A 27,965-nucleotide genomic window follows, 5' to 3' on the forward strand; every position below is an offset into this window, starting at 1 on the left:
CCTGATCTCAGGAGTTTGAGGCTGCGGTGAGCCATGATTGTACACTCCAGCCTTGCTACAGTGAGACACCGACCTCAAAAATTAAAAGAAAATATAAACTTGAACTTCTGATCAATAGTTGGCATCTTCTGCATTACTGAAATAAAACTACAATTAAGCTGTATTCAACCATAATTAGAAAACAAGAAATAAATTTTTAAAAAGAAAAAAGTAAAATGTCTGTATACCAGAAATACCTTGGTAAAGACCACATCAAACAGGTCCCTTATGCTGCCTCACTGGTTAATGGATTTTGAGGCAGGAGGCTTAAAGGACACTTGCTTTAATTATTGAATTAATATGTCATTGTATTTTTAGATATTGGGTTCTTCAGCTGTAGGTAATTCAAACAGGATAATTGATATCCTTATAAATGAAGTAAAAGAATTCATTACAATGATGAATATCTCAAGACTTTTTTGCCTTTGAAATTAGCATTTAGGCCATAAGCTAATTATGATCAAAGATAAGGGCAGAATAATTTGGATTAAATAAATTAGCAATAATTAACATTTGTGAAGTGTCATACATATTATATGAAGTATTTTCTGCTGCTTCTAATTAAAATAAACTGTAATAGCTAACATGCACCTAGTTTTTGTCATGTACCTGGCATTGTGTTAAATCTTTCACATGTGTTGTCTCATTTAATATTTATTTGAACCATAAAATGACGCTGTGAGATAGGTATTACTTATTATCTCATTTTACAGACAAAAGATCTGAGACTCAGAGGAGTGGTTTGGGTTATTTAAAGTATCACTATAAAATTTGACCTCTAACACCATGATTTTGAGAAACAAATTAATGCAATGTCATGCCTATGGGAATAATTTACACAAAAGTGCTTTATAAACTATATGGTAGTCTTTGTGGTATTAACATCGCATTTCTTTAACTCAACTAGGAAAACCTTGAATTATTGCAATGTTAGTTTTAAAGCTGCTTAAAATATTTATACAATGAATGTGGGTCTAAAATTGCAAATAAAATAAAAATCAGATTTGAGAAGAAAAACAGGTAGAATGCATTCAAGAAACAGACATATAAAAGGGCTTTTTGAATCAGGTTAGATGAATTGCCACCGTGTTACAAAGTCCTAGAGCCATCCCTTGTACACTTTACAAAAGAAAGGCCAGTACTAGGGTTTAATTTAGTAAACTGAGTTGTTAAGGAAACATAAGATAATAAAATCAGAAATGAACTTTCCCATACATTGGAGACAATGAGGTATTGGAATATATCAAGTATCTCCCTCTCCCTTGAACTTTATTGACAACAATAGAGACATGCAGGAAAACAAATGTAACAGCAGCTCATGTGGACTTACTTGAAAGGAAAATATAGACCCGGTGTTCACTTGGAATTATTTCACTAATGCCAGGTCAGTGGAGTAGTTCACGCAACCATTTAAGGCCAATAATTTTTCCAGCTTGTCTCATAAATGCCAAGTGCCTTGGTTTCATTTTCTGATGGTTTTTATTTTTCCTTTGCTTGTCATTGACATTTTCTGTTGCTTGCTTCTAATTATCTTGCATTAATTTTTCCCATTTGCTTTCTAAATTATTTTGCAGCTATTCTTCTCCACTTCCTCAGTATGATTCAAGGTGATAACTGTGTCCTTTATGTGAACCCACCTTTTTGTATTTTTAATTTATGTGCATTTTTCCCACAGTTAGAGTGTGTCAGTGTCTGTAGTGTATCAGCATTTGTCCTCCTGCTGTTCCCCAAACTAGAAACGTTCATGTATTAGTTTTAGGTTCATTTGTAGAATTCGTGCTGTATTGTAAATATCAACGAGAAACATATATATTATACATCACCTTTTAAGTTGTTTCTATAAGTTATGTTGCATGACATCTTAATTTTTGCACAGAACATGTAAGAAATGAGTTTAGAAAACAAATCACTGTATTTTGTCGTTTTATTGAATAATAGTCTCCATATCCTGGGACATAGAGTACTGCCTTTCTTCAGTCTGTTGGCCTCGTGAAATTGAAAAATCTTGGAACAATGAGTCCAATTATGCACTGTGTGTTATGCAGAACACAGAAAAAGAGATTCTTCCAGTTTGCCATTAAAATAATCTTAGCCACAATGTTTTTTCCATTTGGTTCCGATAGTCTTTATAGCTGAGATATATTTTCTATTAATTCGGATAAAACTTACACTACCTTTAGACTGCTCAGCTACAAACAAATATATATGTAACTACCTATGTGTCTCTTAGTATTAGTGATCAAGTCTCACGCAATTTGTAAGCACACATAGCAAAATAGTTTTGTTCTTTGATTTATTAAGTTAGCTTTTCTGGTGTGCCTATTTTGTGTTGGAACTTTGCTCAACTATGCTGGTCAGGGAAGGAGCCAGACTTGATCAGATTTCCTGACTATATTGTGGAGACTGAGCTGCCAGGGCAAACATCTCCCCTTGTGGAACCACTCCAGTGTGTTTCTGTACTAATACTACTGAATCTCCACACCCAGAGTGTATCTTCAATCATTGAAAATCCATTCTGTTACTATTATCCCCAATGAAAAATTGATTTTAACTATTAAGTATAGGGAAGGGTCAGATTTTGTATTAAAGTATTGCCATATAGTCTTCATTACTGAATAAAGGTAGATATCAAATATATATATGTTTAGGAAAATATAGGTAGCCCAGAGCAATTTAAAGTGAGCCTCCTATTATTTAGCACTGGAAACAATTCATGTGTACACTTGTACAAGTTAACAAGTATCTTTCTCCTTTAAAAGACAGTCGTTTTTGTTGTCTTTTTGTTTTTGAGTCTGTCTTTCCCCCTCTTACCTTGAATATCTTAGTGGTCCCAGTCTCTCAAAATCGGTAGAATATAATCAAGATCTGAATTAATCCAGAGTAAAATGGATAAATCCAAAACAAGCAAAAGGGTGTGAAGATGCGTCCACCCTACCGATGAGCAGAGTTGGTTCCGGAAATCTGATTGGTTGAAAAATGAACCTCATTCTATCACCTCTGTTGGTGGGAATCACAGGCCAGTTCACTTTGTTGAAAAAGTCATTCTTTCAAGGCAAGAGGTGTCACTCTTCAGTGGAAAGGTTCCCCAGCTAGGAAGTCCATACAAGGTTTTAAAATCTATTAGCAGGATGTCATCATTGTTTTTAGAGGAATATATAGAAAATAATTTTGATGGATGGGATTATTTTTTTCTCCAAAGATACTCTAGAAATTAAACGATTTTCTGATTATCAGTGTTTGGTGCTATTCTGTAATAAGTATATTTTCAAGTATGGAAGTTAGAATTAAAGATATGTTTGTGTTTCGTGTCTCACCTTAGCTCTTCCATATGCTGGGCCCATTGATTTATGTTGACCAGAGTGCTTGTAACTCTGTGGTGATGGTGGGCATGCTTATATATGGTAGAAAACAGGGATGCCAGTGTGCTGCTACCCAGATATGACACAGTTAATTTTTTTCCATTTCCATATCTATATGCAGATAATTTTTTCCCTTCTTGGCTTGCATATAAAGGCCAATGACAGAATTATAGAATTTTGAGACATTTTCTTAAAAGTCTAAGATCCCTTTTTTAAGTTGTTGTATAAAATATTCAAATATAGGTTATTTCAGATAGCTTTAAGCCCATATTTATGACACAGTTAATTTTTTTCCATTTCCATATCTATGTGCAGATAATTTTTTCCCTTCTTGGCTTTCATATATAAGCCAATGACAGAATTATAGAATTTTGAGACATTTTCTTAAAAGTCTAGGATCCCTTTTTTAAATTGTTGTATAAAATATTCAAATATAGATTATTTCAAATAGCTTTAAGCCCATATTTATACTGAAAAGATTTAATCACTTTCCATCAAAATTGCCTAGGCAAGTCTAGTCATCTGCTTTTATTCTTATATTCTGCTTCATCATAGTAGAAATTAGTGTTGGTATGATTACATATACATTAATTTTTTGAGTTGTACATATAAGACATACTGTGGAGTTTCATCTTACTTGAAGGGCAGCATATGGCAAAAATCACTTATAGTTGAAATGACCCTTGAATATACCTTAAAGCACCCACAAAGGCCACAGACAGTTTTTTGTTTTAAATGCATGACAATCCTTTTAATAGCTGGTTTTCGTTCCAATTTTGAAACATTCACTGTCCCTTCTATTTGAGCAAGTGAAATGCATGTTTGATGTGACTCCACCGTATTTACTTCCAATTTATCTTTAAAGAGAAGAAATGATAGCTATGTTGTCTGTCGCTTTAAACTTTTTTTAACGTTTAGTTTCAAAAAACCTGCTGAGCAAACGATTTATTTCCATCCTTGATCCGGTCTCTGATCTTCTCCCGCAGGTTTCTGGTCAGCTTTATGGTGGACGCCAGAGGCGGCTCCATGAGAGGCAGCCGTCACCATGGGATGAGAATCATCATTCCTCCACGCAAGTGTACAGCCCCCACCCGAATCACCTGCCGTTTGGTAAAGAGACATAAACTGGCCAACCCACCCCCCATGGTGGAAGGAGAGGGATTAGCCAGTAGGCTGGTAGAAATGGGTCCTGCAGGGGCACAATTTTTAGGGTAAGTTGTTTTGTCAATTTCAACTTTGGCCCTCCTACCATATCTTTGATTTTCTTTAACCTTGTGAACTCAAGGAGATGACTCTTAAAACTGCTTAGTTGAACCTGACTGAGTATACTTTTTGTGTAGTGTCAAAGGTCACAAGGCTGTGTGATTCTGTGAAAGGCTAATAGGCTGATAATTTCTTAACTCAGTTTGCTGGTTGAGGCTTTTACTAACCCAGAAGCATGTTCTCGCTCAGCAAGTGTGCGGAACCCCAGTGGTCCTGGGAAAAGTCAAGGCACCATTCTCATGGGAAAAAAACAAACAAACAGATGCTGGAATTATAGCACCACATTGAATAAATGGCTACTTTGGGTTCGTGTCTTTTTAAAGAAAATTTTTAGGGAAATAATGCACTGTGGCACAGTATTTTACAAAAAGGAAAAATAAATTCCTTTTCTGAGGTGGCACTTGGGTACAAATCAGGCAGGCTCTGTCGTGACTGACAGTTTGTTCACAATTTCCCCTTCTCGTTTCTCTTCCTGCTGCATGGATGTTATTCAGTAAACTGCATCTTCCTACCAATCCTCCCCCTGTAAATGAGGGTGAGAGCTTGGTTAGCCGAATCCTGCAGCTTGGGCCTCAAGGAACAAAATTTATTGGGTAGGACCTTTATAGACAAGATACAGAATGTCTACAACTTTTTTTTCCATTTTCAATTTTTTTCTGTCACCCCATGGTCTGATTCTTGTCTTAAGTTTATTTTTTTTTAAGTTTATTTTTTTTTAATGCTTTCAGTTGATGTGTGTCACTGAAAGAAAAACAAAATCATAGTGGCTTGACTTAATGTAGCACCGCGACCTATCTTGTGCTTTCAAGCATGTGGAATTCACTGCAAGCATTCTGCTTTCATAACTTTGTGCTTTTGTAAACCTTTCTTTAATTTGAAATGTTTCCTTTGAATATGATACTTTTTAAGACAGACTGACAGTCTTTCATTTTAACCCAGTGTAAGAGAAGTTATTTTCAGGCTTTGAATCAACATTTGCTGTAAATTATATGTATGTACACATATGTGTGTGTGCCTGTGTGTGTGTGTGGATGTCATTAGATCTTTTAAAAAAGTACTTATGAGTACTATGTCATCTTTGTGGGCTTTGAGAAGAAAAAGTCATTGATAAGTAAAATGAATTGGGAATACATGATATTTAAAGCAAATTAAATAGTCAGCAGACAGAATATCCTATTAAAGTTATTCAATTGTTTTGTTTTGTTTCGTTAAAGCTGAAATGCGCTGGTATTTGTTGTTTGTTCGCTTGTCTGTTTGATTGGTGTATTTGCCTTGGCAGTCTGCATGGAGAAACCTGCTATGGAAAGCTCTGCTTGGCTCCACCTTGGTCAAAGACCCTTGTTCATACCTTCTTTCCAATATCATTGAATGTCATACACAGAGCCATGTTTCTCAAATATTTACAGAGACAGTATCTGACACATTAACCTGCAAAGATTGTATTTTGTTCTCAAAAATAAATACAATTAATGTCTAATTTTATAAAGTGTGGTTAAAAACTATGATAAATATCTTAATAACTCTTGAGATGATTAACACTGTTAGGACTACTTGATTTTGTTTTTACCTGTTAAAGACTAAAAGCATTATATGAAAGTGATTTTTTTTAAATCAGTAATTTGAATTATAATGATTTCGCCCAAAGTAAAATGATTATATTTATCATCCCCACTAAGTGAATGCTTTTATAATGAATCAAATATTCATATTTTTATTTATGCTATTCGATCATTGCAAGTACTGTTCGTTTTATTCTCTTACCTACTTAAGCCTGTAGCTTCTGTTAGCACGTGCATATCAACACATAGGGTAAGAGGTGAGGTTACATACAACCTCTGTAGGAGAATAATGATACTGTCTACTTAAATGTCATAAAATAAAGCTGCACAATCCAACAACATAAACTGTGTGTGATTGTGGTCTGCTTACTTCCATTCATCTTTTTTAGTATTTATCCTATTTTAAAATTTAACTAAATTATTTCCCGTGGCTTGATTGGCTGTGTTATATTTGCAGCCATTCTTTTACATCCCTTTGCAAAAGGACACTGTCAAAACTTACTGTCGTTATATGCCAATTTTAAACCAACAAGTGCTTTTTCAGAGAGCTTACATATTCCTAGGCCGGTTATATTAGAGCCAGATAATGAAGCTATCCACTACCATTTCACAAACCGAAAATCATAGCAACTCGTAACTCTCTTAACTGTATAGGCCATGAAAGTCATGGAAACTGCTTATTGGGACAGTGATTGTTATTTTGATTGATTGATTGCTAAGGGGAAAAAAATAGAGTGATAACCTTTCAAATTAAGACATTTACAGAATTTTTTAAAAAGAAATGACTGTGTCCTTTTAAATCATTAGCATTTTGTATAATATAATATACCTATAGTGCTTTAAAAAATGGACCAATTTCTTATGGTCTGTTTTAATAACTGTCAATTCTTTGATTCAAAATTCCTATTTATATGTGCTGAATATTTTCCCCCATTAAATCCAATGCCTAACATATAGTAGGCCTCTAAGAATTGTTTGTGAATGAATGAATGATGGCATGTTACCAGGCTTCTAAAATATTATTATTTAATTAGAAAATGATTCTGCAGCTTTGAAATCATCCCCAACCTTAGTGGCACCTCTGATTTTCAAATAAATATTGTTAATGAAACATTTTTTTGAAGTATGATACTATACATAAATTTAATTTGATACCAAGATAATGTGGATTTTTTTTCCAGCCCTGTCATTGTGGAAATTCCTCATTTTGGGTCCATGAGAGGAAAAGAGAGAGAGCTCATTGTTCTTCGAAGTGAAAATGGTGAAACATGGAAGGAACATCAATTTGACAGTAAAAATGAAGATTTAACGGAATTACTTAATGGCATGGATGAAGGTAATGATGAAGGCCCCTTGATTCTGTAAATGTCTGCAGGCAGAAATTGAAAGAATGACTAGATGGAGTGAAACAGTATTTCTCACATTTGTGTTTTCAGCTGAGACCTGGTTTTTTGGCTTTTATTGCTCTTTCCTTTATCCTACGGCATGATGTTTCCTTTAATCTAATACACTTATTTCCCCCACAATACAAATGTACAAATAGTCTGGTGATTCGTTCAGTCTGTAATCAGATATACCAATCTTTCCAAAACCCAAGAAAGTCTTCTAAGTGAAAAATGGGTAAGGAGAAGATGAAATAATAAGGTAGGATATACAAGCATACAGAGCATTTTGAGGAAAATACATGCACATTTTATTTTTGGAATTATTTTTCTGAACTCTTTCAGCTCATTCAGCTTTCTCCCAGATTATTTCAGTGTCCCTCATGAATTTTTTATTTCTCTTTGACCATATTAGTTTTGAAAAATAAGTTTCAGGGTAACCATTGGAGCCTGTGGTGTTTCAATGTCTTATTCTTTGACCTAGGAAGGCTGGTACGTATCTGGGCATATCACCTTCTCATATACATCTTCTTCAGGCTGCCTGACCCTTAGAACCAAAGCAGTTTTTCTTAGTAAGCATGAGAATAGACTGGTTTTGAGAGTAGGTGTTTGATGCAGTTTTCCTTTAAAAATGCAAAAAAGAAAAAAAAATTAGAGATCATGATACCGAAAGAAAAATATCGGAGCTAATCTTTCCTTTATGCTCACTTCCTAATCAGCAGTTGTTTCAAATAACAGTTTTTTTGTTGTTGTTTTTGTTTCTTCTTGAATCAGAGTCTCACTTTGTTGCCCAGGTGGAGTACAGCAGCACACTCACAGTTATTACAGCCTCAGCCTGCTGGGCTTAGGCAGTCTTTCCGCTTTAGCCTTCCAAGTAGCTGGAACTACAGGTGCATGCCACCACTTTGTTTTATTTATTGTAGAGATGAGGTCTCCCCAAGTTTCCCAGGCTGGTCTCAAACCCCTGGGCTCAGGCAATCCTCTAAAAGGATTGGGACCCTCCTCCGAAAGTGCTGGGATCACAGGCGTGAGCCGCCACGCCTGGCCCAAATAACAGCTTTATTGGAAATATAATTCACCATTCCATACAATTCACTCTTTTATCAGTTAATTCACGGACTTTTGAAATGCATTCAGCATGGTCTCTCATGGTTTCAAAGTCTGGACAAAGAAGCCGGATAAACTCAATGGTATTTGAGATGACCTCGAGCAAGCTTCTTGATCTCTGGGAACTGCTGTTTTTTCTGTAAAATGAAGATTACCTTCCTTACTTCTTATTTTGTTAAGAATAAATCAAATAATTTTATGAAACATATATAAAATATATTTCTTGTCACATAGTAAACCCTTGATAAATATCAGTTATTATCACTGTTATATTCATTACACAGAAAAATTATCATGCCAAAAATTTGGTATAAGACAAAATTGCCACCAACCATGAACTTAAGCATTGTAGAGGAAAACTAATAATTTTTGATTGTTTAGCATTCATGAGACACTGATAATGCCTTTATATACGAAAAATTTAAAAGAAAGCATAGCGCTGTAAAGTGGTTGGTTTTAATCCCATTTTGCAGTTAAGGAAACTGAAGTTCAAAGTCAAGTAACTTATCTAAGGTTGCCCCACTGAGTAACAGTGCCATGGTTGAAACCTATTTCTACCTGTTGTCAAAGACTTTTAACTATATTTCATTTATTGAGAAATGTTTGTCCTGTGGAGTAGAAAATAAATTCATAGAGCAAAAGTCCTACATACCTGTAGATTTGTTTCAGATTAGGTCCAGGAGAATAGTCATTTTAAATGAGTTACACATTTAATGAGTACACATTATTTAATGAGTATACATTACTTAATGGGCATACATATATTAATACTTACATTACATCCTGTCTACAACTGCAAATGATTTCTGATGGGTAGGAATACGCAATGGTAATTAACATTTCTAATTTTTATGATCTTCTTTAAGGCATAAATTATAGTTATTCTCTTATAAGGAAAGTTACCAAAAGCACAGTTAAAAGTGTTAAAACATATATATATATTCTAAGAGAAAAAATTGAATTAGCATTTGTGAAATTGCTAACATAATATGGATGATTTGCAATAAAAAAAAGAAGAGAGTAAGAGAAATGGATTTTTCTTAGATGGTAGATTAAACTTGTTTTATTTTCATGTATCCAGTATTTTTCTTTTCTTTTTTTTCTTTTTGAGTCAGGATCTTAGTCTGCCACCCAGACTGGAGCCTTTGCATGATCACGGCTTACTGCAGTCTCTACCTCCTGGGCTCAGGTGATCCTTCTGTCTCAGCCTCCCAAGTGGCTGGGACTACAGGTGCACACCATTATACCCAGCTAGTTTTCTGCCTTCTGTAGAAATAAGGTCTGGCCATGTCACCTAGGCTGGTCTGGAACTCCTAGGTTCAAGCAATTCTCCCACCTTGGCCTCCCAAAGTGCTAGGATTATAGGTGTGAGCCCCCGTGCCTGGCTTTATCTGGTATTTCTTATATGCTAAAGCTGATTACTGATTTTTTAACTGAATGAACCTCATATAATGAATAGCTGTCGAGAGCAAAGGTCTTAGTCTATTTCCTCTACCCTAACTTTCATTGATGTTAATATCCAGGAGAAAGAAATGAAAGATGAGCATTTACTTTGGGAACAGTTCTGAGAAAGTAACAATATTCTGAGAAAATACTGAATATTCTAAGACAATTCTGTATAACAGAACTTTACAATGATAGAAATGTTCTCTATCCAAGTTGTCCAATACAGTAATTGCTAGTCACATGTGGCTCTTGAGCACTTGAAATGTGACTAGTGCGACTGAGGAAGGGAATTTTTAATTTTATGTAATTTCAATTAATTTCTAATAGCCACACGTGGTCAGCAGCTACTTCATTAGATAGTACTGTTCTAGCAAGAATGCAGACTTTCCTGATAATATAGTCTCCTTCATTTTTGAGTGTACATTATAGTATGTCCTATCAGGCAGAAGTAGAATTAAAAATATATATAAGCCTTCTTTTTTTTTTGAGTTGGAGTCTCACTCTGTCGCCCAGACTGCAGTGCAGTGGCTGCTCCCGGCCACCGCAGCCTCAGCTCTGGTGATCCTTCCACCTCAGCCTTCCAAGTAGCTGGAATTACAGACGTGCGCTACCACGCCTGGCTAATTTTTGATTTATTGTAGAGATGTGGTCTCGCCAAGTTGCCTAGCCTGGTCTCGAACCCGCAGGCTCAGGCAATCCATTCACCTCAGCCTCCCAAAGGTGCTGGATTAGAGGCTGAGCCACTGAGCCCGGCTTATATAAGACTTCTTTACTGAATACACTTCTTTGATCTTAGGCTGACATGTCTGCATTTTGTCTTTAGTAAACCAAACCAACTCTCAAATAGGGGTTAGTTATGTCTTTGCTTAGACAAATGACGCCCTAGACACTGCCACACTGAGGGCATCTGTCAGACATTTTAAAGAAACAATGATATAATCTTCTGTCTTGGATTCTATGTGTTATCTTAGAAATAATAGAGTTTCTTTGTGATATTTTAAAGACCATATAAACTTTGGTTCCATTTTAGACAATTATAAGGAAACATAAATATTTTTTTAAATAATTGAGCACTAGAGGCCACTAGAGAAAAAAATGAGGACTTAAATGTTTAAAACACAGGTTTTCTTCATTTATTACTTTTAAAAATAATAATGATGAAGGAACCACGATATACCTTCTATACCTGAAACTCAATCAAATTTCATACCAGCTTAAGCCTTAATTCCCACCAGTCTTTTCATATCCCCAAAGACACTTCATTCTTATCAGAACATTTCCCACACCAAAGACAAACAGGCAGAGATCCAAATCAGTTATCTGTCTCTTTGAAATAACAACCTAGCTTTTTTCCTTGGAGGTCCAACTCATCGAAGTTCTAGTGAAGAGAGAAGTGTAAGAGCAGCTTAAGAGGTTTCATGTTTTTCATGTTCTTTTATCCTTTCCACTCTTTCCCTTCCCTTTCTTTGCTCCTGGATAACTCAATTAACAAGATAAAAATAGTTCCTGAAATAAACCAGTGACTAGATCACTCAAGATTTCCTTTAAAAAAAAGGAGAGAGTGAAATAAATCATTCCACTATTATTTTATTTAACCTGTTCATTTCATAACAAGCTTTATGTGTTATCTATGGAGAGTTAGCCTTGATAATGCCTGTCTTATTATAAGTGTCTCCTTTTTAATTAATTTATTTATTTTTCACTTTCAAATTTTATTTTGTTATAGAGATGTGGGGCACAAGTGAGGATTAACTGCATAAGTAGGCTGCATGCAGGTGAAGTTTGGGCTTCCACCTGGCCCTCACTCCCCCTGGTAGTGGACCAGGTACCCTCTGTGTTGTCACATGCCCTCTTCCTCCCCCTTCCCTCCCCTCCCTAGCAATATCCAGGGACTGCCAACCCCTCCCTTGTGCTAATGTGACTGTCATTCAGGTCCCACTTATGAGTAAGAACGTGGTATTGAGTTCTTTGTTTCTGTAATAATTCACTTAGTATAATGGGCTCCAACTCCATCCACTTTGTTGCAAAGTCCATGATTTTGATTAAAAGTTTCCTTTTTAAACCTCCTCCATAAATGAATTCCATGTGCTACTTTATAACCTATCAATATGCTCCTTTATAATAAATCCTGTTGTACACTGTTCTCTGAAAATCTTAAAACTCCAGTATTTAAAAATCATATTAGCAACTATTTTGATCACTGATTTTTGTTAAATGACACAATTGGAAAGATCTGATTATGGTTCTATGGTGTATTAAAATGTGCAAAGCCTTTCCATGTACACAATCACATGTAATAATAGAAAACACTCCAGGGAAGGAGAGATTGAAGGAGGAAGACAATTTGCCTAGCATAAAGTGTCAGGATCATGATCTATGGACGTCACGTAGACCAGAATTCCCAACCTGGTTCCACCACTTACTAGCTGTGGGACCCTAACTGAGCAGTCAATCTCTCCAAACATTAGGCTGGAAAACAGAGACATTTCTTTCTTTCTTTCCTTTCTTTTTTCTTTCTTTCTTTCTTTCTTTCTTTCTTTCTTTCTTTCTTTCTTTCTTTTTTTCTTTCTTTCTTTCTCTCTTTTTTTTGATTAGGAAATATTGTTTATTTTAAAAAGTAAATTACAGAGAGAGAGAGGAGATTCACCTCTCCAAGGTAGGGGAGGAGTCAAGGCTAGGAAACATGGTGACCATGACTCAAGGAGCCATATGGTCAGACGATGGCTTAGCAAAGCAATGGCCCAGAGACACTTTTTTCTAATTTGCTCAAAGCACCTGTCTTGTTGCTAAGCCACACACGTGTAGGGTTCTTTCTACCCCAAGTGGGCACCCTTTTCTAAATTATACAAAGACACCTTATGGGCTAGTAAAAGCCCTGGTCTTGGTTGATGACAGAGACACACAAGGAGACCGTTTGTCTAAAAAAGAAAAGGGGAGGAAAAACCTAATTTCACCTGTTTCTTTTTTGTTTTTTTAGTGTCTATAAGAAAATTTAAAAGTACATAATTGCCTTACATTATATTTCTTCTGGAGGGTGCTGCTCTACAGAATGTATGGACTTTGTTTTACATTTCTATTAGGTTTTTAAATCAAAATTATTGCTACCTAAGTCTTACACAGAAGACTTTGAGCATATGTGAAGTATCCTATTATTTTAAATGCCCTATCACTGTATTGGAACACAATCTTGCTGAAGGCCATCAAACAATTTTATAATGCTAGGAAAATATTTTTTCACTTGTCATTACTAAACCTTCAGATGATGAGAGCAAATGAGGTTTTTAACATACTACATTTTAGATTGAATATTTATACTGCTGACTTATTATAAACTGAAGTGGGAAAGGGAAATTGATATTTGTTACATAACAAAAATAAATTTTCTAAATTTACTATCTGACTATATCACACTATCTTAGAAACAGACTCCTCAGTTGGAAATTGTCACTTTGGTTCCATTTCCATGTAGTTTGTTTTTAATCTATGAACCACAAGACAAATAGTCATCTTAAAGTGTCAAGTCATTGCGAAGCACTGAAAAGTGAATGTGTAGTTTTATGTTGATCACAGCACCATCTGTTGGAGAAATCTAGTAACAGTTTTTAAAAATTCCAAAGGAAAAAGTAAAAATTAAACTTAACTAAATCAAAATTGTGGTTGGAGTGCCAAAAAAAAAAAAAGAAAAAGAAAAGAAAAAAGCTAATGAAAACAACGAATTGAATCATAACAAAATACTGACTTTCAATCTATTACCATAAAACTGGCATTTTTACATCAATTGAATGATCACCCCATCATACTGCAAAAGGAAACTGTTCCAGAACATTCCCCCCAAAACAACTAGTTGCTTTTTGTTTTTGTTTTTTTGTTGTTGTTGTTTGTTTGTTTGTTTTTTGAGTTGGAGTCTCACCCTGTCACCCAGACTGGAGTGCAGTGGCCGCTCCCGGCCACCGCAGCCTCGACCTGCTGGGTTCCGGCGATCCTTCCACCTCAGCCTTCCAAGTAGCTGGAACTACAGGTGCACACTACCATGCCCGGCTAATTTTTGATTTATTATAGACATGAGGTCTCGCCAAGTTGCCCAGGTGGGTCTCGAACCCGCGGGCTCAGGCAACACTCACCTTGGCCTCCCAAGGCGCGGGATTACAGGCTGAGCCACCAAGCCTGGCCCAAAACAACTAGTTGTAAGATGAAAATTGTACCAAAGCAAATGGGCATTAATTACAATAGGAAGTTTTGTGTGTGTCTGTATATATGAATTTGCCAGCAATGATGTGTCTTTATGAAACATTAGCGAGTTAAAATGATGACGTTAGACACCCTTCTCCACATGTCAGACACAGGGAACTTTTTGCCCTCTGGGGACAGTTGAGAAATTGTACATCAGTCTCCATCACATTTAGAGGTGAAGAGAGTGTCCAGAGTGCCAGCTACTGTGGGTCTAAGCTCTCGGTGTTCAGTGTACACTGTCTGTGCTACACATGCGAGGCTACTGATTTGTGGTGTTTAGCTTTAAGACATTACATATGAATCTGGATTTTGAAGATAGGATTATTTTTTTTCTTCCTGGATGTAGTAGTAATGGTTTAAACAAAGGGTTGAAGAAAGTGTCATTATCGTGCTAGTTGCCTAAAAGCAATGTGTTTTTATTTACACAAATGGAAAAGTAAGTAAATACGGATGAACACTTCTGTGGAAAAGCATGGAGAAACAGACACACAGAATATGAGTCTCACAATCTACAGTCATAGATGAAAACCTTAGAATGATTATTCCAGTGTAGCCAGACATCCTCCTCCCTCTTCTCTTCCTCCAGCAATCCTTCCCTGATTAGACCTGAGACATGGTTAGATCCACCTAGAAAATACATACACAATACCTGGCATGTCTTTTTCCATAATGGCAACTTTGAGCTTTGTTATTTTGCCTGAGCCCTTGAGGACAAGAACTGACTCTAACATGTTGCCAGTCATTATGTCCAGTGTATATGCTAGCTCATGAAACAGAATTGTCACTGCATCATAATTTGTTGAGTAAATGGAGAAATGAATGTCTTATATCCAGATACATACCTCACTGTTGGTGATACTTTTCCTCAATAATCCAGTGACCCATACTCAAGAAAGAAAACAACTTTTTGAAAAAAGTGAAGCTACAACCAAATGGGGAGAGGAGGTCTGAAGGGCTGGAGAAAGCATTGGCACAAGTTATAGTCATTCTGCACACAGAGTACAAAGTCATCTTACACTGCAATACTGAAATTAGAGTTCACAAAATAATCATATATATCTTGCTAATTTTTTAAGATAGAAGTTCATAAGCACATACGAGGGGGGGGCCACAAAAAACAATTTATTTATTAAAAAATTGTGTATTTAGTCTTACATGTTTAAACTTGTCACCTTTACTTCTGTTTGATGCAATGCAGCTATGAGATGTTTTTTCCACTGCTCAAAACAGTTTTTAAACTTGCCGATTTTGATGCCTTTCAGTGTTTCTGCCATTTTTAGTTTCACCTCTTCCACATGGGCAAAACATTTCCCTTTGAGGGGTGCTTCATCCAGGGAAACACAAAGTTGCTTGAGGTGAGACTGGGTGAATAGGGAAAGTGGGGCACGCCATTTTTGATCAAAAACTGCTGAACATTCAATGGGGTATGGGCAGGTACGCTTGTAAATCACCTATCATGAAATGGGCAAACATGTTGAAAGAATCTCAAAAAAAAAAAAATCACTGAAACTGAATGCCACCCTCACAATGACACATCTTGTACACTGATGCTGATGGGTTTCTAGAACACTTATCTCGCAAGGGGCTTGCCCTCCATAAGATAATTCCATTTTTCAGGTCCCCCTCATAATGATTGGGAGTTGTTGTTTTTTTTTTAAATCTTTTAAAATATATGATTGTCATAAATTATATGGATTGCTATAACTAGAGGGATAACCAGGCAGATATATCATTATTTCCAGACATTGTGCATCATTAACATATATTGCATCATGCAATTCTGATTAAAAAGAGTCTCTCTACTCTGAACTGTTAAAGACATAAAATAATGCTGATCCAGACAGAGATAAAGCAGATGCTGGAATGTAATAAGAATATAAATTAACACTGAAATTATAAAAGGATTCTGGTGCCTCTCTGTACTATCTTTGCAAATGACCATGAATTTATAATTATTTTACGATAAAAGTTTTAAGAAATCGAAAAGGATGCCGGGCTTGGTGGCTCAGCCTGTAATCCCACGCCTTTGGGAGGCTGAGGTGAGTGGATTGCCTGAGCCTGCGGGTTTGAGACCCCCCTGGGCAGCGAGACCTCATCTCTACAATAAATCAAAAAATCAGCCGGGCGTGGTAGCACATGCCTGTAATTCCAGCTACTTGGAAGGCTGAGGCGGAAGGATCACTGGAGCCCTGCAGGTCGAGGCTGTGGTGGCCGGGAGCGGCCACTGCGCTCCAGTCTGGGCGACAGAGTGAGACTCCAACTCAAAAAGAAAAAAGAAAAAAGAAATTGAAAAGGTACCTGTTACGTTTATGTAAAAGAAGAGGGAACAGTTATATCATTTGAGGTTTTTTTCCCTGTAATATCTTGGGTAGGCTTGTTACAAAAGTTGCATATTCAGGGGGCACTGAACTTTAATTCCAAAGAAATGAATGTCAATCATTTTCTAAAATATTTCAGTGAAGGTATTCCAAGTGTTATATTGTTCTATATATTATATGGCTAGAGTTGAATATTACTGATTTATCTATTATTTACTTCATCTCCCAGAACTTATCTGAATTTTAATTTTCTGTAATTGGTGAGTTTAAAAAATGAAATGAAATAAAAATGATAATAATTCAAACAAAAATTTTTTTAATCCAACTTGAGTATTCCCTTAAATGTGCTACAGACTGGCTCTCTAGCTCCCCTTCAAAGCTGTGTGACCTTGAAGGGAATATATAACCTTTCCAAGTTATGATGTGAACAGAATTGTGCTCTCTGATTTTCTGTCATTTGTTTATCATATCCACCTCCAGAGGAAGCTTTGTCCTGATCTTATAAAAGAGGGATATAGGGCTCAAAGAAGTTCAGGAACTTGCCCAAGGTTCAAGTGCACTGGTTGCAGAGCTAGATTTGAGCTCTGGGTGCCTGTCTACATTAACTTTCCTCAAATCCATACTGACTAGCTTGTTTTTTTTGTTTTTTTTGAGTTAGAGTCTCACTCTGTCGCCCAGACTGGAGTGCAGTGGCCGCTCCCGGCCACCGCAGCGTCGACCTGCTGGGCGATCCTTCCGCCTCAACCTTCCGAGGAGCCGGAATTACAGGCATGCGCTACCACACCCAACTGACGTTTTGATTTATTGTAGAGATGAGGTCTCGCTGCCCAGGCGGGTCTCGAACCCGCGGGCTCAGGCAATCCACTCACCTCAGCCTCCCAAAGGCACGGGATTACAGGCTGAGCCACCGAGCCCGGCTCATTTTTTTTTTTTTTTTTTAATCCTAACTTTTTTTTTTTTTTTTTGAGTTGGAGTCTCACTCTTTAAGACTCCTTTTTTCCCTACCCCTCCATATCAAATACTCCCATTCTTTTTTTTTTTTGAGTTGGAGTCTCACTTAATACTCCCATTCTTAGAGAAGCAAGCTGAACAGAGCATTCACCTGAATAGAAATTAGACCCTGCTATAGAAATCATCCTTTGTGAAACTTGGGGCCATTTGTATTTCTTCTGTAGACTATTCCCACCCAAACCCAACCAGGTCACAAAGAGCTTTCGAAACCTAATTTGTTACAGAGAAAAGAATCCTGTCCCTGTTTGACCAAGTTATCAAGACATTTAATTGTATGTGCATGTAAAAATCAGGCAAAATTAATCAGGACAGTCATTTGAAAGCTTTAAGAGTAACTCATTCAGTTAGAATGTATTTAAATTCTGTTGTTTATGCTTCACTGTATTAGAGTCTTTATAATCAGTTTTATTTGCAAACCATTTTATAATTGTTGCTCTGTTGCAAAACTTCAGTCACAGAGAATGCTACCCCACCTTTTACAAATAAAAAAACTAAACAAGTTACAAGATATTTAAGAAATATATCCCTAATCAATGAGGCAAGAAGACTATCAAACATTAGTGGCACTGTATTCAGGGCTTACTGCTTATAGATGGGACAATGAGAAGTCATGTCACTTTTCCAACCAAGGTATTTGCAAGTCTGTTCATTACTCATCCAGTTGTCAACCGCCATCCATGTACTTTCAAATGACTGCAAAGACACTATGTTAAAGAGTAATTGAAGTCCTTGTCTGGGTGATGTCATCTCTTCCCCCTATCCACTTCCTAGACCTAGGTTTTAATCTCTAAAACTGATGAGTTACATCAGTTTGGGCAAGTCACATAACCTCTCTGAACTTAAGATACCTATTTTACCAAAATGCTATCTGGGTCAAATAATAGTTGGCCTGCCACAAAGTAGACATTCAGTAAGTGTACATTTTAACCTTCCTCCTGGCCAAAACTACCTATTTCAGAACTCACCTCTTTTCTCTTTAATCTTCTTCTTTTGATTAAAAAGGTTTACAGGGAACCCCTTTGGGTACCCTCCCATGGTGGGAGCTTTCCTGTCCTCTCAATAAATCCTGCTTTCAAAATAAATAAATAAATAAAAGGTTTATTAGTGAAGTTGGTTTGTTTGTTTGCTTGTTTGTTTTTAAGAGCGAGATTTCAGGGTCTTTTCATAGTCTATGGCATTATGACTCACCCCCCTAAAAATAAGAAGCCCTTATATTTAATCTTCTGTTTACCTCACAGCTATTTACACAATTTTCTCCTTTAATTCTGTAGTTCTGGGGTGGATTTTTATGTCCTTTTAAACAATGAAACCATAGAAAATTAATGGATATTTATTGTTACCCCATAAGCTTCTCCTCTCATATCAAAGCAGCCTTGAGTTGTTTTTCATAGAATCTTGTTGTCATGTTTTTAATCATTTGGGTTCTGAATTTTTAAGGCAACTTACAGACTGGGAGTCCACTAAGACATTGCTTCTCGAATGTGCCAAGTTATAAAGTCACCTGAATTGAGTGTGAAAGACAAGTTTTTAGATTCCAACTAAGGGCTACAGAGTCAGAATTTCCAATGAAGAAGCCTAGGAATCTGTGCTGTTAACATGGAATAGTGGTGTGTCTTGCAGTCTGGCCAGGTTGGGGCATATCCCACTAGGAGCTGGGGACTCCATGGGTACATGTGATATAGGCATTGCATTTGTACTGCAGATTATTTTGTTAGGTTTTTCTCTATATGTAAGGGATTAAAGCAAAACAAAGATTCTTGGCAATATATTCCTGCTTCTCTGACCTAAGTATTATGGGTCATATAAAATCTGAATGCATATAAATTCAATCCCAGAGAGAATATTGGCATTGTTCATGTTTACATTATCAGGTTTTATTGCTGTTTGTCTGGAAATCTGACTTCTCTGATATACTTTTGAAGCTTGTAACACAAAACTTTCAAAGGAATTTTGTATTCTCATGAGTTTTTAATTCATTTTGGGTAAACATTCATCAAGTAAACAGTAATTTGAGTTATAAGCATATGGATATAATAGACTTCACTGGATTAAAAAGATTAGAGCTACTTTTTCACAAGTAATTTTTTATTAAAAACAAACAATAATCAGTCTCTACTACTTCATCTATTTTAGAGCAAGATTTAAAAAATTATACAGTTGTTTGATATGAGTCTCATTAATTACCAGTTGATTTCTTCAATGGCATCTATTTGAGCTCCTACTATAGGCCAGGTCTCAATATCAAACATCATTTAACTTAATATAATTTAGCTGTGGTTACTTCACATCTTGTGAGAAGAAAACCTAATTTTTAAAACACACTAATAATTTTCTTAGAATCAAGAGCCTTAGAGGAAAGTCGCCATGATACCAAGTAACAGGGCCACAAGTCGGGGTGGGTGTCATAGTAGCTGAGTGTCAAGGGCTCCTGCTTCATTCCTTCTAGTAGCCCTCGCCAGCCAGCTGGGTATTTAGTTACCTGTTTTCAAACTTTTGGCTCAGGTCTTTTCATGACTGTATTTCAGTTTCCTTTTTGTAAAGCAAGAAACAGGAAAAAATGTGCTTGAGTTGAACCTACATTAAAATATTATCTAGTGTTTTGTTATGTTTATATATAATGTCATATTTATTATTTAATACTAGTGTTAGTAATATATGCATGTAATAACTATTAATTCATGTGTCTACATTTGTTATAATACGTATTATTTTCCTCTTCTTTTTCCCCTTCCCCCAATATTTATGTAAGTTACATGAATTTACACACAGACATGTAAAGATGGGATTAGTCAATTGTTATGAGATCATATTCTTAGTGATTTTTAAATCTAATATGTATTGGAGATGTATATATTAGAACATATGCTCTCGCTTCATTCTTTTTAATACTGCTCAGTAGTCCATAATATGAATATATCACAACTTACTTAACCTCTGTCCTATTGTTGGTCACTGAGATCATATGATAGATTTTCAGGTCAAAAGAATTCTGCAGAATTCTTTACTAACTTTACTAACAGAATTCTTTTCATCTCCTCCTGTTTCCTTCTCACACTTATCTACTTTCTACATCATTTGTCTTCTTCTGCATATCCTAAAGTTTCCTAATTTTAGGCCTGGCTATCAACTACAATCTTTGAAGAGATTGTGGTTCTCTTTACGAAGCAACATTTAAGTAACACTTTTTTTGTATTTTAAAATTTTTTGAGTTTAATTCTAAGACCAAAAGTTACAAATATTTTAAACCTACAAATAAGCAGGATATCACATCATTTTAAGGAACCAGGAAGGATTTTATTTTCTCCATTTAATCATGCCAAAGCCTGGAAATCTGAGTATTCAAGGAAGCAGTGTGTGTGGTTCCACTAAAAGAATGATGCTTAGGGACCCTAAGTGTTCCCAATGGTCTGCTGCAGTGCCTCAGATTCTCATGTTAATTGTCCCTTTGAGTTGAGGCTTATCTTCAAATCTATGTTAAAATATACATTAAAGATCAATAGTCATGCACATTTTAATGGTTTTAAAAGCTTTGATATATGGCCAGGCTGATGGTTTATGCCTGTAATCCCAGCACTGTAGGAGGCTGTGGCAAGAGGATTGCTTGAGCCTAGGAGTTCCAGACCTGTCTAAGCAACAGAGCGAGGCCTCCTCTCTACAGGAAAAAAAAAAAAAATCAAAAAATTAGCTGGGCATGATGATGCACACCTGTAGTCCCAGGTACTCAGAAGGTAAGGTAGAAGAATCATCTAAGCCCAAGGAGTCAAGGCTGCAGTAAGCCGTGATTGTGTTACTGCCTGGGTGAGGAAGTTAGACCTCAACTCAAAAAAAAAAAAAAAAGGGTTTGAAATAGAGTGGGCATAACACAGAGGAACTGTAAGTTGCTGGCAAGTCCTAAAAGATGGCAGAAGTGGAGTGCAGAGGGCATTGATCAACTTCTCCTTAGACCTCTTCTGTTTATGTGGTTAGGGAGCTGAGCATTTTCATTTACCACTCATCCGCTGCACCTGAAATGTACATGTTCACTTTATATTTGGCGTGGTTTTCATGCCTTATCAAAGGTGATACAGTAAAATATAAGTATGGTCAGCCTGCCATCAATACACAAAGTAGCAGTTCTTCCCAATTTCATTTCTGTTATAAATCCTAGGGGTGACAATTGTTTCTACCTTTCATTTCCACAAATATATGCACACATACCTATGACACTCACACACACCTACAATGCACACACAAAAATAGCTAAGAAGTGGACAATAATGCCAGTTCCCCAAAAGATGCCTCACTCCCTCTGATGGGTCTAAACTGATCTTGAGTGAGTTTCATGCTCACAGGATACACAACGTGTTACATGCAGAGTTAGGAAATCTGTCCTGTTTGAAGGATATAATTTCATGGCAAAGTCTTCTTAAATTGCTAGTGCTATAAGGAGTCCTGAGCCATTTTGAAGGAGAACACAATGATACCTTTGCGGCTAAAGTGAAAAAAATATCTGCTTAACTGATGATGACGATGCGTTGTACAGCAACCTAAGTCTGGATTTTCTCAATTGCAGCAGGAGCTATGAACACTGGAAATTTGCTCTCTTAAGTAAGCCCAGTCATGAGGAAGGAAATATCTTTGCTCTGTATGGAAAACTTTTATTTCCTTTCAATTACTGAAGAGGTGAAAACTCTTCCAGAATATTCTCCTAAGCAAACTCTTTGGTTTGTTATGGTTTTTCTTTGTTTCTTTTTTTTTTTTGAGTTGGAGTCTCACTTTGTCACCCAGACTGGAGTACAGTGGCCACTCCCAGCCACCACAGCTTCGACCCACTGGGCTCTAGCGATCCTTCCGCCTCAGCCTCCAAGTAGGCGGAACTACAGGCACATGCTACCATGCCCGACTGATTTTTGATTTATTGTAGAGACGAGGTCTTGCCAAGTTGGCCAGGTGGGTCTCGAACCCCCGGACTCAGGCAATCCACTCACCTCAGCCTCCCAAAGTGCTGTGATTACAGGCTGAGCCACTAAGCCTGGCCTGTTCTTGTTTTACTAGAAAACCTTCTTTTCTCATTCTGTACTGCTGTTTTCTTTTCCTTCACTAGGATCTGAGTTTTTTGGTTTGCAGAGGAAATTATTTAGGAGGCAAAAAGGAACAAAATTCCAGTTCCTGTTTTTTTCTAGAAGTCACATTTTTTTAATAGTAGAAAATAATTTTATAGTTATTGTTCCATTTGGGAAATCAATGTTTGATAATAAAAGTTCTGTTGATGGCTCAGTTTTATCTGGATTGAACCCTATGTCTCTCCTAGCTGACAATTGGATTCTCCCATCTCACAGTTTAGTGGTTGATCTGTAAAATGAAAAGATGTCATTGGTCCAATTACCTAAGCACGCATTTTGCCACTCTACATGTTTTTATTTGGAATAAGCCGTGATTTCAGCCCCATGTATCTGATAAAAGAGACTTCTGAAATATTAATAGTTAAGGGACAATAGTACATAGGCTATATATATCAGAGGTGTGAAGGGAAGCTTATACCAGTAGCAAAAAACAAAACCAAACTCACCCATTCCCTGAAGTTTAGGGATTTTCTGTTTATTTTGTTAAGTAGTAAAACAAACTCTGTACCCTCTTCTCACCTCCCCACCCAGCTCCTTTTTCCGTCCCTCTGAAGTAACTTGTACTAGCAGCCTAGCATGCTTCTTTTACAAATTTCTCCTATAAAAGCATTCATATGTACAGACAGATTACTCTTTCCCCCAGAGAGGGCCATCGCTCTGCATCTGTGTTCCTTTCATTACCTTATACTGGGCAGTCACTGTCTGCCTGCTCCCTTCCTCCATCCTTCAGGTCTCCTCTCTCATGTCACTTCCCAAGTCATCCCACTTAAATAAGAACGTCTCCTCCCTGCCCCCTTTCCCTGGTCATATTCTGTTCCCTCACTGCAATTTATTTTCCTTCGTATTTGTGTAGTGATGTGCCCACCCTCCTCTGCCCTCCCAGAGAGTGTGCTTTCCACAGGAGAGTGACTTGAATTTGCTCTCTACTCTCTCCCCAGTGACTAGACCAGTGCTGTACATGGTGTTCCCTCAGTAGAAAACACTTGATACATGAATGAATCCGAATCATTACTAGCTGCAGGAGCTTATAGAATGTGGATGAACTGTGTTCATACAACCATTCCCTTATTGACAGACATGCAGGTTCCTTCAGGCTTTAGTCTTTATAAGCAATGCGCCTTTGCATGTGATACCAGGAAATGAGATTGCTGGGTCCAGGGCAGGTGCATTTTCATTTTGAACAGATGGTGCCCACCTATACTGTCAAAAGATCATTGCCATTCACACCCACCTGTAATAAATGAAAGCATCTGTTTTCCCAAATTTTTCTCTGATAATTGGTAACAAGATGTTACCAGTGTTTAATTTTCAGTAATCTAAGAGATGGGTGTGGAGAGAGATCATATCTTGTTTTCATTGGTATTTCAATATAAATTATCCAGTTTGAGCAATTTAATATGTTTATTAGTCATTTGTCAGTTTCTATGAATTGTCTTTATAAAATGTTGTTGTCTATTGGCTTGTAGCTAACTTTGTATTGAGCATATTAATCTTTCCTTTGTCAGGTGTGGCTATTAACTTTTCCAGTCTACCTTTTTTTCGTGTGTTTTTTTATGGAAATGTTTACATTTTTATATAGTCAAAACTGCCTTTGATGTTTCTGGGTTTCCAGTTTTGAGTAGAAATGTTTCCTCTAACCAAGGCTGAATCATATTTTCCTAAACTTGGGGGTAATATTTTAATTTGTAAAAATAGTTAAATTACCTAGCCAGCTGAATTTTTATTTATGTATGGTATCCTGTGGTCATTTAGCTTTATTTTCTCAAATTTATTTCCAATTATGTGAACACCATCTTATAAGTAAACCATCTTTCCTTCACTGATTTGAAATTTAAATATAACTGATTTAAATGTAACTTAAACATTTAATACATACACAAAAGTAAATATATAAAAGTAAATTCACATGAATATATATACTTGAATCTATTTCTTGATTCTCTATTCTTGTCCCTTGATCTATTTGTCTATTCTTATATAATATTCTTATATGCTTACGTGTGTTTAACAGTTTAATTATGGTACTTTGGGGTAAACTTCAATGTCTTATAAGCTAAATTCTCCTTTACAAACTTACTTTTTCAAAACATTATTGGCTAATCTCAAACACTTATTATTCCATAAAAAATTTTTAAGTCATTTATTCCAACTAAACCTACCAGAGTTCTGCATACAATTTGCTTTTTTAAAAAGACACTATTTGTCTGCACTACGGTGGATGGATTGGGGAGTGAGGGGAGGTGAGTTGGTTTGGAGCAATTAGGCAAGCTAAAATAAGGCCTGAACAACCAGGCGGCAGAAAAGTAAGCCACTTCCAAGACAGAATCAACTAGACTTTGATCATTAGATGTAAAGTGTGAAGGAAGTTGAGTCCTAGCTATTAAACAAGGACAGGGCAAATTGTAAATCCTTTCTCAAAGTTAAGACTCTGGAGGAAGAAATTTACAGGTGAACAAGAGGAAAGAAGGTGTGTCCACTTGTGGATAGGTTGAGGTTGACATATGAGAGCCATCGGTGGACACACAGAAATTGGCGAGATTGATACTAATCATTTTAATAATTTTAAAATATAGGAAAGAGTTTTTCAAATTGAGTTCTGGAACTTTCACACATACTTAAGTTCTTACTCACTTTCTTGTAAGGCCTCGTTTTTCTGACTCATTCCCACTTTTGGCAACTCAAGGGCAGATTATTGTAAATAATTACAGAATGAGGTATCCCTTCTTGAAGAGTGGGAATTTATCCATATGTGGTAAAATATCAGCTTTTGAAGATGTCTGTTCCTCCTCAGTAAAAATGTTTTCTCTAAATACGTACATAATATTTTTACAAAGCTGATATTGATATTATTTTGCAGTTTCTCTTCATCATTAAAGACTCTGGGCTACTGAGTATAAATATTACGTTATCAGTTTGTCTCAAGATATTTTATAGATATGCTTATTCTCATGACCTTTTCATTCATTTGTCTTTTCAGAACTTGATAGTCCAGAAGAATTAGGGAAAAAGCGTATCTGCAGGATTATCACTAAGGATTTCCCCCAGTATTTTGCAGTGGTTTCACGGATTAAGCAGGAAAGCAACCAGATTGGTCCAGAAGGTGGAATTCTAAGCAGCACCACTGTGCCCCTCGTGCAAGCATCTTTTCCAGAGGGTGCCCTAACTAAAAGAATTCGAGTGGGTCTCCAGGTAATGGTCACGAAAAGTTGTTTTCCTCAATACATGCAGAGAGCATGTGAGCATGTTTTGCTCTAGAAACAGTTATCATAACTCATCCTTAATGATACTGCTAACTAGGCCATTTTGAGAATCAATAACCTATTTCATATAAAAAGCATTAAGTATAAAGTTAGCTTGGTGGCTTGTTAAATAAGGCACATATTTTAAGGTTTTCCTGTTTAAAAGTCTCAGTTGGTTTCTGATGAGGGGTAATTTTTTCAGCCATAGGTTATTGGTTTCAGTATGTGAAGCAACATACCGAGGCTTGGTTTATGATATGCCACATCATAAAAAACCAGTTACAGTGAAACTTGCAAGCTTTAGGGTTTTGGTTGGATTGAAGTAAATCATAAATGCTGGGTTTTATCCAAACCAGTTGGAACTTGATTTGGTTTGGAAAGCTGACTGGAAATCTTGGCAAGAAAGATTTTTCTTGTACTTATTCATTTCAGTTAGACCTTAACTAGTTCTTTTTTTTTTTCCTTATTAAATAAGGAACATGAACTGAAAATAATTTGTGTCATTAATTACTATAGTAATTAGTAGTTTAACTGAAAGTTTATCCTCTTTTTGTGGGATTGGACTCTCAGGTCCAAGGGAGTTCTTGGAGTTTTGTTTTGTTTTTGTTTTTGTTTTTGTTTTCAAGCACTCCTAAGTCCTGAGACAACCTTTAGTAAACACTTGGTGTTGAAGAGGCCACCTTACATTTCAGGGGTAGGAAGCTCCCTTCACTTTTCTCACATATGGAGTTATTTTACCAAATAGCAAAGAAACCAAAAGGTAGAAGTTAGGCATGGCAGATTCGAAGTGAAATCCTTTGAAATTTTGAATGTCTTTTTGTTCCTTAACTTTGAAAGCCTTGGTTTTTATATGGGTATGATTTGCCATTGTGGGGTTTTACTAAATGTCCCACATAAGTTTAAAATATACTGAACTCAATATTTGTTGTCCTTCACTTTGGTTTAAACTAAGAAACTTCTCTGTCATGAGATTTGTTTCCCTCTATTCCATGCAAGGCAGTTCTATATGTGTTCTGTTGGAGAAACAGTCAGGCTAACTAGTTCCTGACCTAGTGTTTTGTTTTGTTTCTTCATGTCTTCCTGAAATCGTGAGAAAGGATAAAAAAGAAAGACATCTTTCTTTGGTTGTCTGTTTTTGTCCCCGCCCCCACTTAAAAAATCAACTTCTTGATAGAAAAAGAAAATGTCATTTAAAGTCCTTTCTCTGTCTCTAGGCCCAGCCTGTTCCAGATGAAATTGTGAAAAAGATCCTTGGAAACAAAGCAACATTTAGCCCAATTGTCACTGTGGAACCAAGAAGAAGGAAATTCCATAAGCCAATCACAATGACCATTCCAGTGCCCCCGCCCTCAGGAGAAGGTGTATCCAATGGATACAAAGGGGACACCACACCCAATCTGCGCCTTCTCTGTAGCATTACAGGTTTGGTTAAGTCGCTGCTGTACTTCCTATTGGTTTGCAGTGATGTCATACAAAGACATAAAACCTTTGAAATATCCATGCCAACATTATAAGAGTAGAAAATAAAGAAAAGAAGCATTTTACTTGTCCATTGTCTCATGGAATCGTTTCCTTAAGATGCTAGTCTCATGACTCAATTAAAATTTAATGATAGCATCTTTCCTGCTATTAAGATAGCAATAGTAACAGACTTCTTTTAAGATTATTGAAGTATAATCTTTGTTCACAGAAACAAGTCTACTGGAGCATGTAGGTAATTTCTTGGTGACCTAGAGGCAGTGGACCTAGCAACATACTTTAGACTACCAGGAAATTGGGAGTTTGGAAAAAACATAGGTCCCACAGAGCACTGGTAGTGGAGAAGTGTTGAGTATGTGATGATTCTCACCTACACTATTTACCAGTGTAATCCAATAGACTAAATATTCAGGGTTTAGAAAAACATGTTT

General features: G+C 36.4%; 1 protein-coding gene across 1 annotated transcript in view; it reads left to right on the plus strand.

Annotated features, from left to right (window-relative positions):
- ANK3 (ankyrin 3) overlaps positions 1-27,965 on the plus strand; it is a 354,985-nt gene that overhangs the window by 275,441 nt on the left and 51,579 nt on the right. Inside the window, exons 29-33 of the mRNA XM_021712923.1 lie at positions 4,385-4,609; positions 5,156-5,254; positions 7,402-7,556; positions 25,794-26,005; positions 27,270-27,477. Coding sequence (XP_021568598.1) covers positions 4,385-4,609; positions 5,156-5,254; positions 7,402-7,556; positions 25,794-26,005; positions 27,270-27,477 — 899 coding nt within the window. The remainder of the gene's footprint in view (positions 1-4,384; positions 4,610-5,155; positions 5,255-7,401; positions 7,557-25,793; positions 26,006-27,269; positions 27,478-27,965) is intronic.

This window comes from Carlito syrichta, unplaced genomic scaffold (assembly GCF_000164805.1).
Source record: "Carlito syrichta isolate Samal-C Ts95f unplaced genomic scaffold, Tarsius_syrichta-2.0.1 Scaffold303726, whole genome shotgun sequence".
NCBI classification, from domain to species: Eukaryota; Metazoa; Chordata; class Mammalia; order Primates; family Tarsiidae; genus Carlito; species Carlito syrichta.